Genomic DNA, 14195 nt, shown 5'->3' on the forward strand with positions numbered 1-14195 from the left:
GTGTCGCATGTACTGTTGTTTCAATTCAATTTGATGCCCTTTGGTGGGGTGGGTAAATTGATTTCCCATGATCACATTTCCGCAATGGGTACAATTTTGACATTTTTGCATTCCACGAACGGTCATAGTGGATTTTTTTCGGAATGTTCAACAGTTCTTTTATATTTTTGGACCTTTGAAACGCAAAGGTTATTTTTTCATTGTAAAGGTCTTTTAAATCTGGCTCTTGCTGGATGAGTCTCCAATGTTTGTTAACAATTTTTTTGATTTTAGGTGCATCTGTTGAGAATTCAATACACATACAGTTTTAGCTTCTTGGGTTTTGATTGTCTCTTTTAACATGCTGGTTCGAGTCCGATTTGCCACTTTATTTAAAGATGTTTGCAATACATCGTTAGGATATCCTCTTGATTGATATTTAATTACTTGTTCTTGCAAAACTTTAGTCAACTCTTCTTCATTGGAGGTGATTCTTTTCATTCTTATAAATTGTGAAGTAGGTAAGTGTTTTTTCAAAGACATAGGGTGAAAACTTTGAAACCATAGTGAAGAGTTTTTATCTGTTTTCTTGATGTGAACGTTCGTGTTGATGGTGTTATTTACAATTGCCACTTTAACGTCAAGGAATGCTATAGATTGTTCATCTATGGTGTGAGTGAATTTGATCCGTTCATTACATGCATTGAGTGCAATGATGTTGTTTTCCAGGTCTTCTCTTGCTCCTCTCCATATTATGAATAGATCATCAATGTACCTTTTGTACATAATCAAATGTTCTGTCCATAACGGGTTTATCTGAGTGATACCACTGAAACGCGTTGACGCTTTAGACCTCGGTTAAATTCACTTTGGGACAGGCTGCACAGAGGCAATAAATCTATATGCCAGTTACCCTGCTCACTATCATTCTGAATTGCCCCAGTTTTTTCCTTCCATGTATTATTTTAGCTATGTCATTTTCATGTATTCATGTCTGGTGATTTCTCATTGCCTGATTTATTTGCAATGTTTTTTGTGATAAATTGTTTTTAATGATATGTTGTACTTTTAAACGCATTGATTTTGTGACGTCACATTAAATGGATATTGTATATTTTTTGATACTTTGTGGTTGTGTATTCCTATGAAGGTGTTCCTAGTATGTGTACATGTTGAATGATGGAAAGGTGTGTATAGTGAATTATATAGAAATCTGACAGTCCAGAGGGAATTTGTATTTACTAAAAACCCTACTCATACTCTAACTAAACCCTTCCTATCCGAAGGCGTTACACCAGTTTCCTACTTGCCGTAGATATGACCAAAATCTTGGTAATTACGCTTCAGCTACACTTACGCAGACTGCTTCTCCCAGACCATAGTGGCTTCATCCAGAACAGAAATACTGTGGACAATATGAATAAAGCCCTATTTCTTGATAACTTTCCAAGAAAGGGCGAAAGGAATGTCTGTCTATTGCGAGAAAAGCCTTTGACAGTGTGGATTGGGTATTTTTAAAAGGTACATTGACAAATGTAGGAATGGGCAAGATATTCCTGAGGTTAACATTGGCTAGCTATGTTATCCTGCAGCTCATATAGGAGTCAATGGAAGTGATTCAAACAGATTCACGGACAAGGCCTTGTTTATCTCTCTTCCTATTGATCTTCGCAATATCCCTAGGGCTCCTCTTTCGACATATGAGAGCAAATGGTGACATAAAAGGCATAAACTAGGTCCAGATTTATTCATATTAACCATTTTCGCTGATGATATCTTTGCTTCATTCTTAAAGCTGGAGAGGTCGATACCAGCTTTGTTAAGGGAATTGCAAGATTATGAGAAATACTACAGAATAATACAGACGGTCCCCATTTAGCGGTCTGAAACAACCATTGATTACTGAGGCATTCTCCTGACTAGTAAACTCCTAGAAATGAGAGAAAGGAATAGGACTGTCTCATAAGAGCAGTTAAAACAGACTTGAGCAAACGCACAACGCTCTCCTGGGTAGGGTGCATCACAGCACTCAAAATGTAATTTCTCCTGAAAAATTCTTCACACTTTCCTCGTGTGTATTTGAAAGGATTATAATAAAATATTGAAATTTGTGTGCCAAGAATCTGTATGGCAAGGTAGGAAAGTAAGAATAGTTGGGAGGCAAAACCTGAGAACTAAAGAGCACTGTGTGTGAGAACTGGCTACTTAGAAGTAGCCAATTCTCACACAGTGCTCTTTATTCTGAGAGGGGTCTAGAAATGTAGCTCTAGGGAGTAATGGATGGGTGGGGGTAAAAGGAATACATCTGTAATGTTTTTCTGTAGTACATCTAAATGAAAATCAATATAGATTATTGAAAGAATCCGCAATTCATCCCCAGATTCCTAAATATATCTCTGCTGAATCTTTATCAACTTGTAGCATCAGAATGCTACCTCTGGACCAGCTCCTCGTCCACTTCAGGGAATGAGCGCTGCACATCCATAGTGTTCCACTGTTGCCTGGTGATGCATCGAGCAAGGGAGGAGAGCTATAATAACACCACTTTCCTGGGCACCAGCTACAGTGGGAGAGATCTGGATTAACATTGTTTCGGCGTGGGTGCTTGGAGCCAGGGCTCTGGCTTGGTCACTCTCATGGTCGTGCAAAACAGGGGCACTGAGAGAATTGGTGGGCTTGCGCGCAAATGGAGTGGGGATAATGAATGGAGCAGTAATCTCCGATTGTTGTAAGGGCATTAATGAGCAGATGCAAGTTACATATTACCAGGCTTCTTGCATGCCCATCAAACCTGTTTTTGTTCGTTTGTTTTTGTTTTTTCTTTCTTGTTAATAGTAATCCCATCCATGCAAGTGATCAACTTAATGTTCAGTACTGGAAAAAAAGTAAGTTACTTAGCTGTAACTATAGGTTTGGGGCATATGAGCAGTAGATTGTATACTTTAGCATAGATCGCATCTGGTGTTGGGCTCGGATGTTTGCACTTTGTTTTTGTCGAAGTCTTTGTAGTCACAGGATAGGTGACTCTTCCTTATGGTGATAGTGCGCATGAGCATCGACTCCATCTTTGTATTGTTTTTTTTTCCGCCATCGGGTTTGGATGTAAAGGACTGAGCTCTGGGTCGGTGTTGTATTCCATTCCGCTTCGACGCGAAATCCTTCATCGCTTGACGGTATTGTTTCCTCTATCGCGCTCCTCGACGCGGATCCAACAAAATCTCAACCCCTTCAATTCCAGCCGGCGACGCGGGCCATTGGGCCTATCCGCACCATTAGGCCATAAAGCTAATGGAAAAAACTCCATTAAAAAAAATGCCCCCTGTATGGTGCCAAAATTCCCACACACTGATCTATACGAGGTCTGTAACCTTTGCATCTCTCCAGAACACGAGGACAAAGATTGCCCGGCCTGTGCTTCATTCCGTTCCGAAGAAAACCGTACGTGATCGCCTGGCTCAACGTCCCGTAATGTCTCGATCTACTACCTCTGTGCCGGACGACATCTTTGATGCAGGCCCTGATGCTCCCGAAGAACAAGAACCGGACAATGAAGACATCAGCGTCTCCGAGGCCAAATAATCAGAGACCGAAGATCACACGGTTACTCCCGGGTAACGAACCGTGAGTACCGACATCAACACCCCTACGTCTTCTCAAAAACATAAGGCTCCGGTAACACCTTCGCCTTCCGGCTCAGGTTGATACTGTGACAAAACTTCTGACGCCACGCCCTAGGCTCGGAAGTCCAAAAACAAGCCTTCAGGTGACTCAGGACTGAGTCAGCCACGCATTGGTACCGAACTACCATCCCCGGTACAGAAACCCAAACATTCGGCACCGAAATCCCACCAAGATAAACCCTCTGAGCCGAAACAAGACCGCAAATCTTCGGAGCTGAAAAAGAGCAAATCTTCGGAACCGATAAAATACCATAAATCCTCTGAGCCAAAAAAGTCCTCAGAGCTGAAAAAGTCCCGTTACTCCACAGCTCCTCCAAAGCAAAAGGACACAAAGAACCCTTCTAAACTGAAACCAATACAACCAAAGTCATCTGTGCCGAACATGGATACTGGGCTAAAAGACTTATTTCAACTAGATCCAGTGTACCCTTAACAAAAACCTTTCATATTGACCCTAAAACTGGTCATATAAAGACAATTCTATCTAAAAAGAGACCTTCGGGCTCCCCAGATGAACCCAAGATAGCCTTAAAGAAGAGAGACATGGGACCTTCTCCAGCCAGACCATCCTCTCCTCCAAATATCCCCACAACACCACTTTCTCCAGCACTCTCTCAAGTGCTTCCATATTTACCTACACCACAAGATGATGATGATCCCCTTGGGGGAGCGGGTGGGGATGAAAACCCACAAGAGGATAATGTGGACACTACTCTCCCACCACCTGATCCTTGGGAGGATTATGATAATCCACCAGATGTCGCAGATCTCTCCGACCCAGATTCCTACCCATCTAGGCCAACCCCTTACCCCCTCCCCCCCCCCCCCCCCCCCCCATTACTCAAACCTCCCCTAACAGAGGTTACTTCAGAGGAGGTTATAGAGGCAACAACAACCAGGGTAGAGGCAACAGTAATAACACCTGCACCTCTCAAACTACAAAACAGTGTCTTCCCTCCACTTCCCCCCGACCATTCCTCTCCAGTCGGGGGAAGACTATCACAGTTCCTACCTGTCTGGAACTCCATCACCACAGACAAGTGGTTAAGACAAATTATCCAGAATGGTTACTGCTTAGAACTTATTGCAACTCCTCCATTCATACCCCTCAAACAGCGCCCAATGTCCAAAGAACATCTGACCCTGTTAAAACAAGAGGTTCTCTCCTTATTACAAAAACACGCAATAGAACTGGTTCCCTTATCTCGTCAAGGAACAGGGGTTTACTGCCTTTACCTTCTAATCCCAAAGAAGGACGGTACTCTCAGACCAATACTAGACCTCCGACCATCAAATCTGTACATTTAGTCGGACAACTACCACATGATCACTCTCCAACAGGTTCTCCCGGTGCTCCAACAGGGCGATTTCCTTGCCACTCTAGACTTCAAGGATGCCTACTTTCATATTCCCATTCGCCCCGCTCACAGAAAATATCTACGGTTTGCAGTGGACGGACAGCACTATCAATGTCACATTCACGTGTTTCCTTATCTCGACGACTGGCTCATAAAAGCCAAGTCACACACACACACACTGTGTACACAATACACACAGAACAATCCAGCTGCTCCACAACTTGAGATTCACGATAAACCTACCCAAGTCACACCTGCAACCGTCCCACCTCATTCAGTATCTAGGTGCCACAATAGATACCTCAAACGCCCTTGCATACCCCAATCCACTCAGGATAGCCAGCATGCAAGCTCTCATATCAAGATTTCAACCTCAACACTCCCTTCAAGCTCGAATGTTCATTCAGTTAATAGAAATGATGGCCTCTTACATTCTAATCGTTCCTTACGCAAGACTTCAGATGTGTCCCTTACAAGAATGTTTAGCACATCAGTGGAACCAAGCTCAAGGTCAGTTAACAGATCTGGTGTTGGTAGACAGCCGCACCCATCTCTCTCTGCTGTGGTGGAACACACAAAACCTATCCAAAGGGTGGCCGTTCCTCAACCCAGTTCCACAGATAGTGCGAACCACAGCCGCAGCACTCACCGGTTGGGGAGCTCATTTCCAAAACGGTACAGGGTATATGGACCCATCAACAGAAACAACTCCACATAAATCACCTGGAGTTACTGGCAATCTTTCTAGCACGAAAGTCTTTTCAACTCTTGCTAGTAGGCAAAGCTGTCTTGATCCATACAGACAACATGACAGCAATGTATTACATACAAAAACGGATGGGGGGGGGGGGAATTCCTCAGCTTTCACAACTAGCACAAAGCATGTAATGGGCCATTCCTCAAAACATTTGCCTCCTCGCAGATCATCTACCAGGAGTGCACAATCAAATTGCAGATCTGCTCAGTTGTCAAACACAGCAAATCAACGAATGGGAACTTCATACTCCAGTTCTTCTTCCATTCTTTCACATGTGGGGTCATCCAGACATAGATCTGTTCGCCACTCACCAAAGCGCGAAATGCCCAAGCTTCGCCTCCAGATATCCACACCCATTGTCCAAAGGCAATGCGCTATGGATGAACTGGTAAGGCAGAGTTGCATACATTTTTCCGCCTCTCCCGCTCATTCCGTTACTGGTTCGGAAGCTCAAACACACCCTCACAATGATCCTAGTTGCTCCAACATGGGCACGCCAACTATGGTTTACAACCCTGTTGGAACTTTCAGTAGTGCTTCATCAAAAGCTCCACCTCTCCCCCAAGTTCCTCACTCCGAACCAAGGAGAGATAAGGCACCCATATCCCAATCAACTCAATCTTGCGATCTGGCTCCTGAAGTCCTCGTTTGGCTACCTTAATCTCCTGCCAGACTGCATGAACATCTTTAAAGAGGCTAGACGTCCTACTACTAGAGTATGCTATGAAGCAAAGTGGAATCACTTTATCATTTATTGTACAAATAACAAAATCGCTCTGCTAGATGCTTCCATCCAAAATATTATGTTCTCTTTTGCATCTACAACAATGTAACCTCGCATATACATCTCTATGGCTGCTTCTTGCAGCAATTGCTGCTTACCTTCAAAACAGACATTTGTCGTTGTTTCGAGTACCCACTATCAAAGCGTTTATGGAAGGACTTGAAAGAATAATTCCAATCAACCAGTACATTTATAAAGTGCGCTACTCACCCGTGAGGATCTCAAGGCGCTGAGGAGGGGGTGGGGGGGTGCTACTACTGCTCGAACAGCCAGGTCTTGAGGTGTTTCCTGAAGGTGAGGTGGTACTGGTCCATTCCACCTATAGTTCCACCTTTTCCTGTATGGAATCTCAATATAGTCCTCACCAGACTCCTGGTTCCCCCAGTTGAACCACTGCACAAATGCGAGTTACAGTTCCTTACTTGGAAAGTAGCCTTCCTGGTAGCTATCGCATCACTTAGGAGAGTTAGTGAACTCCAGGCATTAACCATACAAGAACCATTTTTACAAATACACCATAGTAAAGTGGTTCTTAGGCCTAATCCAAAATTTCTGCCTACAGTGGTATCTACTTTTCACCTTAATCAGTCGGTTGAACTTCCAGTTTTTTCCCCTCAACCAGACTCCGTGGCAAAACGTGCTCTCCACATGCTAGACGTTAAAAGAGGGATACTCTACTACATCCAAAGAACTACAAGTTTTAGAAAAACAAAACCTCTTTTTGTAGCGTTCTTCCCACCTCACAAAGGCAATCCCAGTTCAAAAACAGGAATTGCAAGATGAATTGTCAAATGCATCCAAATTTGCGGTCTCCAAGCTAAACGCACATTAATTATTCCCCCTAGAGCTCATTCCACACGCAAACTAGGGGCTTCTATGCCACTCTTAGGGAACATTCCCCTAAATGACATCTGCAAAGCAGCAATTTGGACTACACCACATACTTTCACTAAACACTATTGTGTAGATGTGCAAGCAAAGCAACAAGCTACTGTGGGCCAGGCTGTATTAAGAACACTTTTTCAAATTACTGCAATGGATACAGGTTGCCACCGCTAGGGAGGAAAAATGCTTTATGGTTTATGCTAAAGTATACAATCTACAGCTCATATGCCTCAAACGGAAAATGCTACTTACCAGTATACATCTGTTCTTGGCGTGTAGAGTTGTATACAGTGGAGAAGTGTGGCTCAATGATTAGAGCGGCAGACCCTGATGCAGAGGTCTAGCCTGGGACCAGGGTTCAATTCCCCGCCTCGGCGGGTCTTGGGCACAAAAAATTCCACGGACATGATAATTCTTGCCTCAGTGCCTATTTCAATCATGGAGTCCCACTCTGCAACTCTGGGCAATAGCTTGCTTAATCTCCACAACGGCCCCCACAACGCTAACGATGCCTGGTCTCCACCTTGGGGGTGCCCAGGAGTGGACGCCTCACAGGGAAAGCCAGGATGGGTTCCACAGCGGTATTTGTACAAGCGCCTTGAGACCCTTGCAGGTGAGTAGTGCGCTATACAAGTATCAATTTAAATTTACATTTATACTCCCACCCACCTCCCCGGGTACCTTTACCTGTTGCAGTATTATCTTATTTAAATACATCACATGGACATCCTTTTCTATGCTCTTACTAACTCCATCATAACCCTTTATGGCGAAAAACAATCTAAAGATGAAGTCGATGCCCATGCACACTATCACCATAAGGAGGAGTCATCTATCCCTGACTATAAAGACTTCTTCGACAAAAACAAAGTGCAAACATCCGAGCCCAACACCAGATGGCGATCTATGCTAAAGTATACAACTCTACAGCTCTACATGCCAAGAACAGAAGCATACTGGTAAGTAGCATTTTCCTTTTTCTAATCCAGTATCTTTCATAACCGCACACAAAGGTTGCAGGTCATCTTAGTGGCTAAAACAGCTTTTATTCATTCTATTTCGTGAGATATGGTGCCCTGTAGGGTTAGTGGAGTTCCAGGCCTATCCAGCAAGAAATGAAATGGCTAGACTAACAACGCCTGTTGCATTTAAGTGTTTAATGCAGTCATGTGTAAAGTTTTATGTAAGTGTGTGAATTGATGCTGGTGCTGGTAGATAATAAGTACCTTTTTAATCTAAACTAGAGTAAAAGGAAACACATCTGCTGTCCTAGTTAAGTCAGATTTATAATGTAGACTGTGAGGTTCCAGAAAAGAGTAAATTGCCTGCCTTTTTCTCTTTAATGTTTTAAATAGGTGTGATGGATTGAGAGAATTCTCTCAGCGGGTTTTCTGTCATGGAGCACCTCCCTTTGTTATTTTAAATATGCAGCAGTGGAAGTCTGAAGAACTTGCATATGTACCTTATTACTTGGGGTTATCCGATCACAAGTAAGTTTTGCTTATCCTTTCTTTACCGTTCTTCCTATTTTCCTTTTCACCTTTTATATATTTTCTGTCCATGCTGGTAGAGTTTTGTGATCCACCCAATCTGTCACTGTTACCTTAAGACACTAGGCGGCAGCCCTGCACTCCCACCAATCCTATTTTAACCTCCAATTGTAGTTAAGCCAAGGTTTGGAATCAAGCCAGTGGGGTAAAGGTGTGGACTTCGGGAAGCAGGGCCCTCCAGTTTTATATACAGAAATGTCTTCCAGTGAAGTAATGGTGAGAAAGAACTATGTTGAGCTTCTTACATGAATTACTGTTCATCTTGCTCCTGCTAAATTTATTGGCAATTTACACAGTAGAAAATAGGAGGAATCCAAGTATGGTACTTGGATCACTGCAAGAAACACACTAGATGGACTGTCAATTTGTCAAATAGTTGAAATCAGTGTTAACTGTATTCCAAAAAGCCCAACTTGGTTGTGGCACAGGACTCTTGCTTAATTCATCACATGTTTTTCCTGCAAGACTATTAAGGTGAGAAAATAGAGAACGTTTAATGTCCCTCGAGCATCAAAATTGCGCTATGGGGCAGGCATTTAACAGCAAATTATTCTAGTATCTTCCCCTTGATGTACAATATACACCCAAATTTTCACTTTTCACAATTTTTTTTCTCCACTTCTATAAACTTAATTAATTGTGCAAGTGCCTGTGGTGGTTGATTGGGCTTGAGATTTGTTTATATTTCTCATCTTTTTTTTCTTCAACTTCTGCTGTTTTTTTCTGCTTAGTGTTTACCTTTTGCAGGTATAATTTTTGTGATACTGTTTTTGTGATGGTAAAGGCACATCAATATTGGATAGAGTTGTTTATCAAGGATCTATTTGGCTACTCGATGACCACATTACCTCATAGGTTGCTCTTCTATGAATCCAAGACAACTATCGCATTGTTCATATTCCATCATTTTATGCCTATAACCTAAGAAGACATCAGGTAGAGAGCTAGCACTGATTTTGCTTTTTATCAGTCCTCCCTGACTAGCCTCTGCCTCCTCTTGCCATCTCTCCTAAGCACAAGATTATCCGCCATTGGATCTGACCTGCGGCAGTTCACTTCAGTGCACCAGACGTACCCTCTATTACAGTCTTGTGCTCCAGAGGCTGTCCCACTTTCACAAAATGTGGTATGGGGAAATGGAGGGGGGAATCCTGAGGGATTAGTACTAACTTGTTCCCTGTTGCACCACAGCCAAGACTATCCCCCTGGTGATCTCCTGCAAAGGCGGAAACGTTCGCCACCCCCAATAGGCACACTACCAACACCTCTGCTTTGAGACCTCTGGTGGTCAGTAGAGCTCTAGAGTCCCAATGTGAAGGCAGAAACAGAGGCTTGAGCAGGTCCTTAAAGAACAGAAACCATATTGGAAACCAAACAGCCCTGACCCAAACCGCAACCCCTAAAGTCAAACTCCTCCCCACCCATTAACACTTTTTTACTCCTGTTAGGAGTCCAAATCAATCCTGAGAGCCGGCTTATTTGCTTATAGAGGATCATGTGGCCTCCTTTTTAACATTTGCATAACTCAAACATGAAGAATCAAATGGCAGTTAATCTTTTCCGCTTTAGTTCTAATGGTCACAGAGATTCAATTACTCTCTGGGGATTTTCCTAGGCATTATGTTGTTCTTCAGAATAGTTTTTCCTTACCCTGAAGTAATATATTTTCACGGAAGGCAGGCAGTGACTTAAAGTCCATAAGGCCGAACTCCATCTTATGCAGGCCATTACTCCATTTTCTGTATTTCTACAGAATCCTCAACATGTCTGCCTTTTGACCCAGTTGTCGTTAGTCCTTATCTGAGTACCTGTGAAAGTGTGAAGTCTCTCGCACATAGAGGTCGATAAGGCACCGGATGGGGCACCGGTCTCGAACACTTGCCTCGTTAAGCTCTGTTTTAATGTCAAACAAGAACAATAGTCCAAATAGTGTAGCCTGAATTGTCATTGTACGTTTACCTTACCCGTTTCTGAAAATGCGTCTTAGGCTAGCGTCTTGGTTGATATTGGTTATGCCAGAAATTCCTACGGTTATATGGAAAATTCCCATCTTAGCTAAGATAGTATAAATGTCCTGACACTTGACTGCTTGTCAGGAGATGTCCTTTGCCCCAGACTACCGCACAAGATACTGCCAGCGAAGATCTTGACTGCATCGCACTTTCTACTGAAAACGCATATCTAGCCAGGTTCGGGAGGAAAGGAGTTGATCCGACACATGTTTGCCTTTCACTGGAAAGACACCCTTCCCAACTATTGATAATTATAGCTCTTGGCTGTAAACAGGTATGCAGTGCTCGGATTCCCTACGAAACTCTAAATGCAAGTTATAGTACTCCCAAGCTTTCCTAGCGTGTCACATATATGTAGATGTTCGAGGCATGTGAGCTGTAGATCACATCCTTTGCATGCTCTTGCCTTCTAATGTTGGGTCCAGATGTTTGCAAGTTTTCTTCGAAGAAGTCTTTCCAGTCACGAGGTAGGTGAGTCCTACTTTCGGCGATATTGCACTTTAGCAACAACTCCATTGCTAGATTGTTTTTTCTGCCATCGGGTTCGGACGTGTATCGTTGCGCTCCGCTTAGGAACTGTTGCTTCGGGTTTCCTTCGGTGCGCAATCCACTCTACTCTTGTCGGTATTGTTTTCGAACGTGTATCCCACTTCTCCGTGTATCGTATCCGTAGAGGAAAACCTCTACTTCGATTGGAGTTCTTGGGAAGGCTGTCCGGCCTAACCGCGTCGGTCCACTTCGCAGTCGATGAAACGGACTTAATTTCAATTCTACCCTCGGTGTCGCGCCAAGTATTCTTGCACCAACTTGCACGAAGTCTGCTACTTGTGCTTGTCTCCGGAGCACAACAAAGAAAACTGCGAAGCGTGTAAATCGTTCCGATCAAGGAAAACGCTCTGTGATCGTCTGGCTCGACGTCGCAAGATGCAAAGCCAAAATGTCGAATACATTCCAGACATCTTCGGCAAAGAATCCAAGCAGGAATTCGACGCACAAAGGGATGAGGAAGAAAAAGAGGAACTTGTCTCCATCCCGTAATCGGACTCTGAGTCGGAAGGAGACTTGCCGCAAGGTCAGCGTACTGTGAGTACTGAATGCCCCTTAACCCAAAACAAAAGGCTACGGTCCAACCCTGCATTCAGGCCACGGTCGGCACAGCTCAGCACCGAAACACATCTCTAAGCCTTCCGGCTTGGGATCCAGCTGGTCAAAGACTGGCACTGAGCCGAAGCATTCAGGATTGAAGCCAAAATCTGCTTTGGATCCGAAATCCTTGACACACAAAGACAAAGCCTCCTTCGGCACCAAAACCTTCGACTTCATAAACTGATTGCACCCCGGCACCGAAATCCTAGGCACTGAAACCTAAAACTGTGTCTCCGAAGCAGCAGGGTCCAAATTTCGGCGCCCCAACACCCAAATCCGACCCAGAGCAAAAGGAACTCTACATAAATCCTGATACAGGACGTGTTCTTACTAAGTCACCTCGGAAACATAAAGCTGAGTCACAAGAAGAACCTTTCTTTATTCTTTTCAAGAGGAAGAATGTGGATACTAACCCTCCCCCATCTCCTACTTGACCACGTTCCCCTTGACCAGCCTCTCTACCTTTACATCATTTATTGATCACACCAACTAACACTCCACCACCATCACCTGATGATCAGGATGATGATGGGGATGTGGGGGGACAGTTTTGTACCGATAGATCCCTGGAAAGACTATCACACAGATTCACCTATAGATAACGACCCAGATCTTTACCCTGCAAAGCCTTCTCCTCCTGACGACATTGTAGGACATCTAGAGTTGCTAACTAGAACTGCAGAATATCATGGGGTGCAGTTACACAAGGAAGATTTCCTATTTGAAACCCTCGGTACCACACATAGAGCTAGTCACACTCTGCCTATGCTTAAAGGCATGATGAGACATACTGACAACCTCTTCAAAGATCCAGTGCAGGCTTCCATTCTTACCCCCAGAAGTGACAAAAAAATATAAGGCTGCTCCTTCAGCTCCAGTCTTTATTAACTGTCAGCTACCAGTAGACTCTTTGGTAGTCTCCAATTCCCATAAAAGGGCCAATTCACAGACCACAGGTGATTCTCCCCCTCCAGACAACGAGTCAGAACAGTTAGACACCTCTGGTAAACGAGTAGCTGCCCAAGCAGCAAACCATTGGCGCATTGCCAACACCCAGGCCCTACTAGCCAGATACTATAGGGCACACTGGGACGAAATGGAGCAGTTGCTGCCACACCTCCCAGATGAATACAAAAACAAAAGGCTCAAGATATGGTCCAGAAAGGAAAGCTCATATCCAATTCCTCAAGAAGATGCGCTTCAGATGCGGCAGACACCACAGCTAGGGAGGTCGACACTAGTGTTTTACTAAGACATGCATGGTCAAGGATTTGTGGGTTCAAACCAGAAGTGCAACAGTCTATTTATATTAAATACTCCTTTTGCAAGGAGCATCTCTTCGACCCAAAATAGATACATCATTAGCAACTATGAAAAAAGACAGAGGTAGCCAAGGCTATGGGAGCTCGAAGGTCTCCTTTTGTTGCACCTTCTACCGTGGGGGGGGGATCTAAAACCATGTCCTCAGACAATACTGCTACCTCTTACAAAGGCAACAGCCAATCTTTCTCTACCAGAGGTTTCTTTAGAGGGGGATATAGAGGTAACAACAACAATTCCCCCTCTCCCAACAAGCAGCGACTTGCCCACACCTCCTCCCGATCATTTAACACCTGTCGGGGGACGTCTTCTACAATTCCTTGCCAATCTCTCACCACAGACAAATGGGTGTTCAGAACTAGCCAATATGGTTATTGCCTGGAGCTTACCTACATTCCTCCAAACATACCACCACATTCTCACAAAATGTCGCCAGAACATTTACATCTACTTCAGCAAGAGGTAGTCTCTCCTCTCCAAAGGAGCCATAGAACCTGTGCCGTTAAAACATCAAGGGACAGGTGTGTACCCCTCTTACTCTCTTTTCAAAAAAGAACTCCAACTACTTCTCCACAACAAATATTGGGGTACCTAGCATCCACTCTTTCTACTCTTGTACCCCCACCTTGTCTGAAACCAACATTATCTCCCCTGTTAATTGTTTCGCCTATTTTTAATTTTTACCTGTCTCTCACTCCCCCCTTATCATATACGTATTGCAATA

At 43.8% G+C, this 14195-nt stretch overlaps 1 protein-coding gene across 2 annotated transcripts in view; it reads left to right on the plus strand.

The window, feature by feature from the left end:
• The window catches only part of DORIP1 (dopamine receptor interacting protein 1), a 78659-nt gene that overhangs the window by 53357 nt on the left and 11107 nt on the right, over positions 1-14195 (plus strand). For both annotated transcript variants that reach the window (XM_086937341.1, XM_086937342.1), the window contains exon 5: positions 8799-8933. In XM_086937341.1, coding sequence (XP_086793467.1) covers positions 8799-8933 — 135 coding nt within the window. The remainder of the gene's footprint in view (positions 1-8798; positions 8934-14195) is intronic.

The sequence above is a fragment of the Lissotriton vulgaris genome, chromosome 9 (genome assembly GCF_964263255.1).
Source record: "Lissotriton vulgaris chromosome 9, aLisVul1.2, whole genome shotgun sequence".
Classification (NCBI taxonomy): Eukaryota; Metazoa; Chordata; class Amphibia; order Caudata; family Salamandridae; genus Lissotriton; species Lissotriton vulgaris.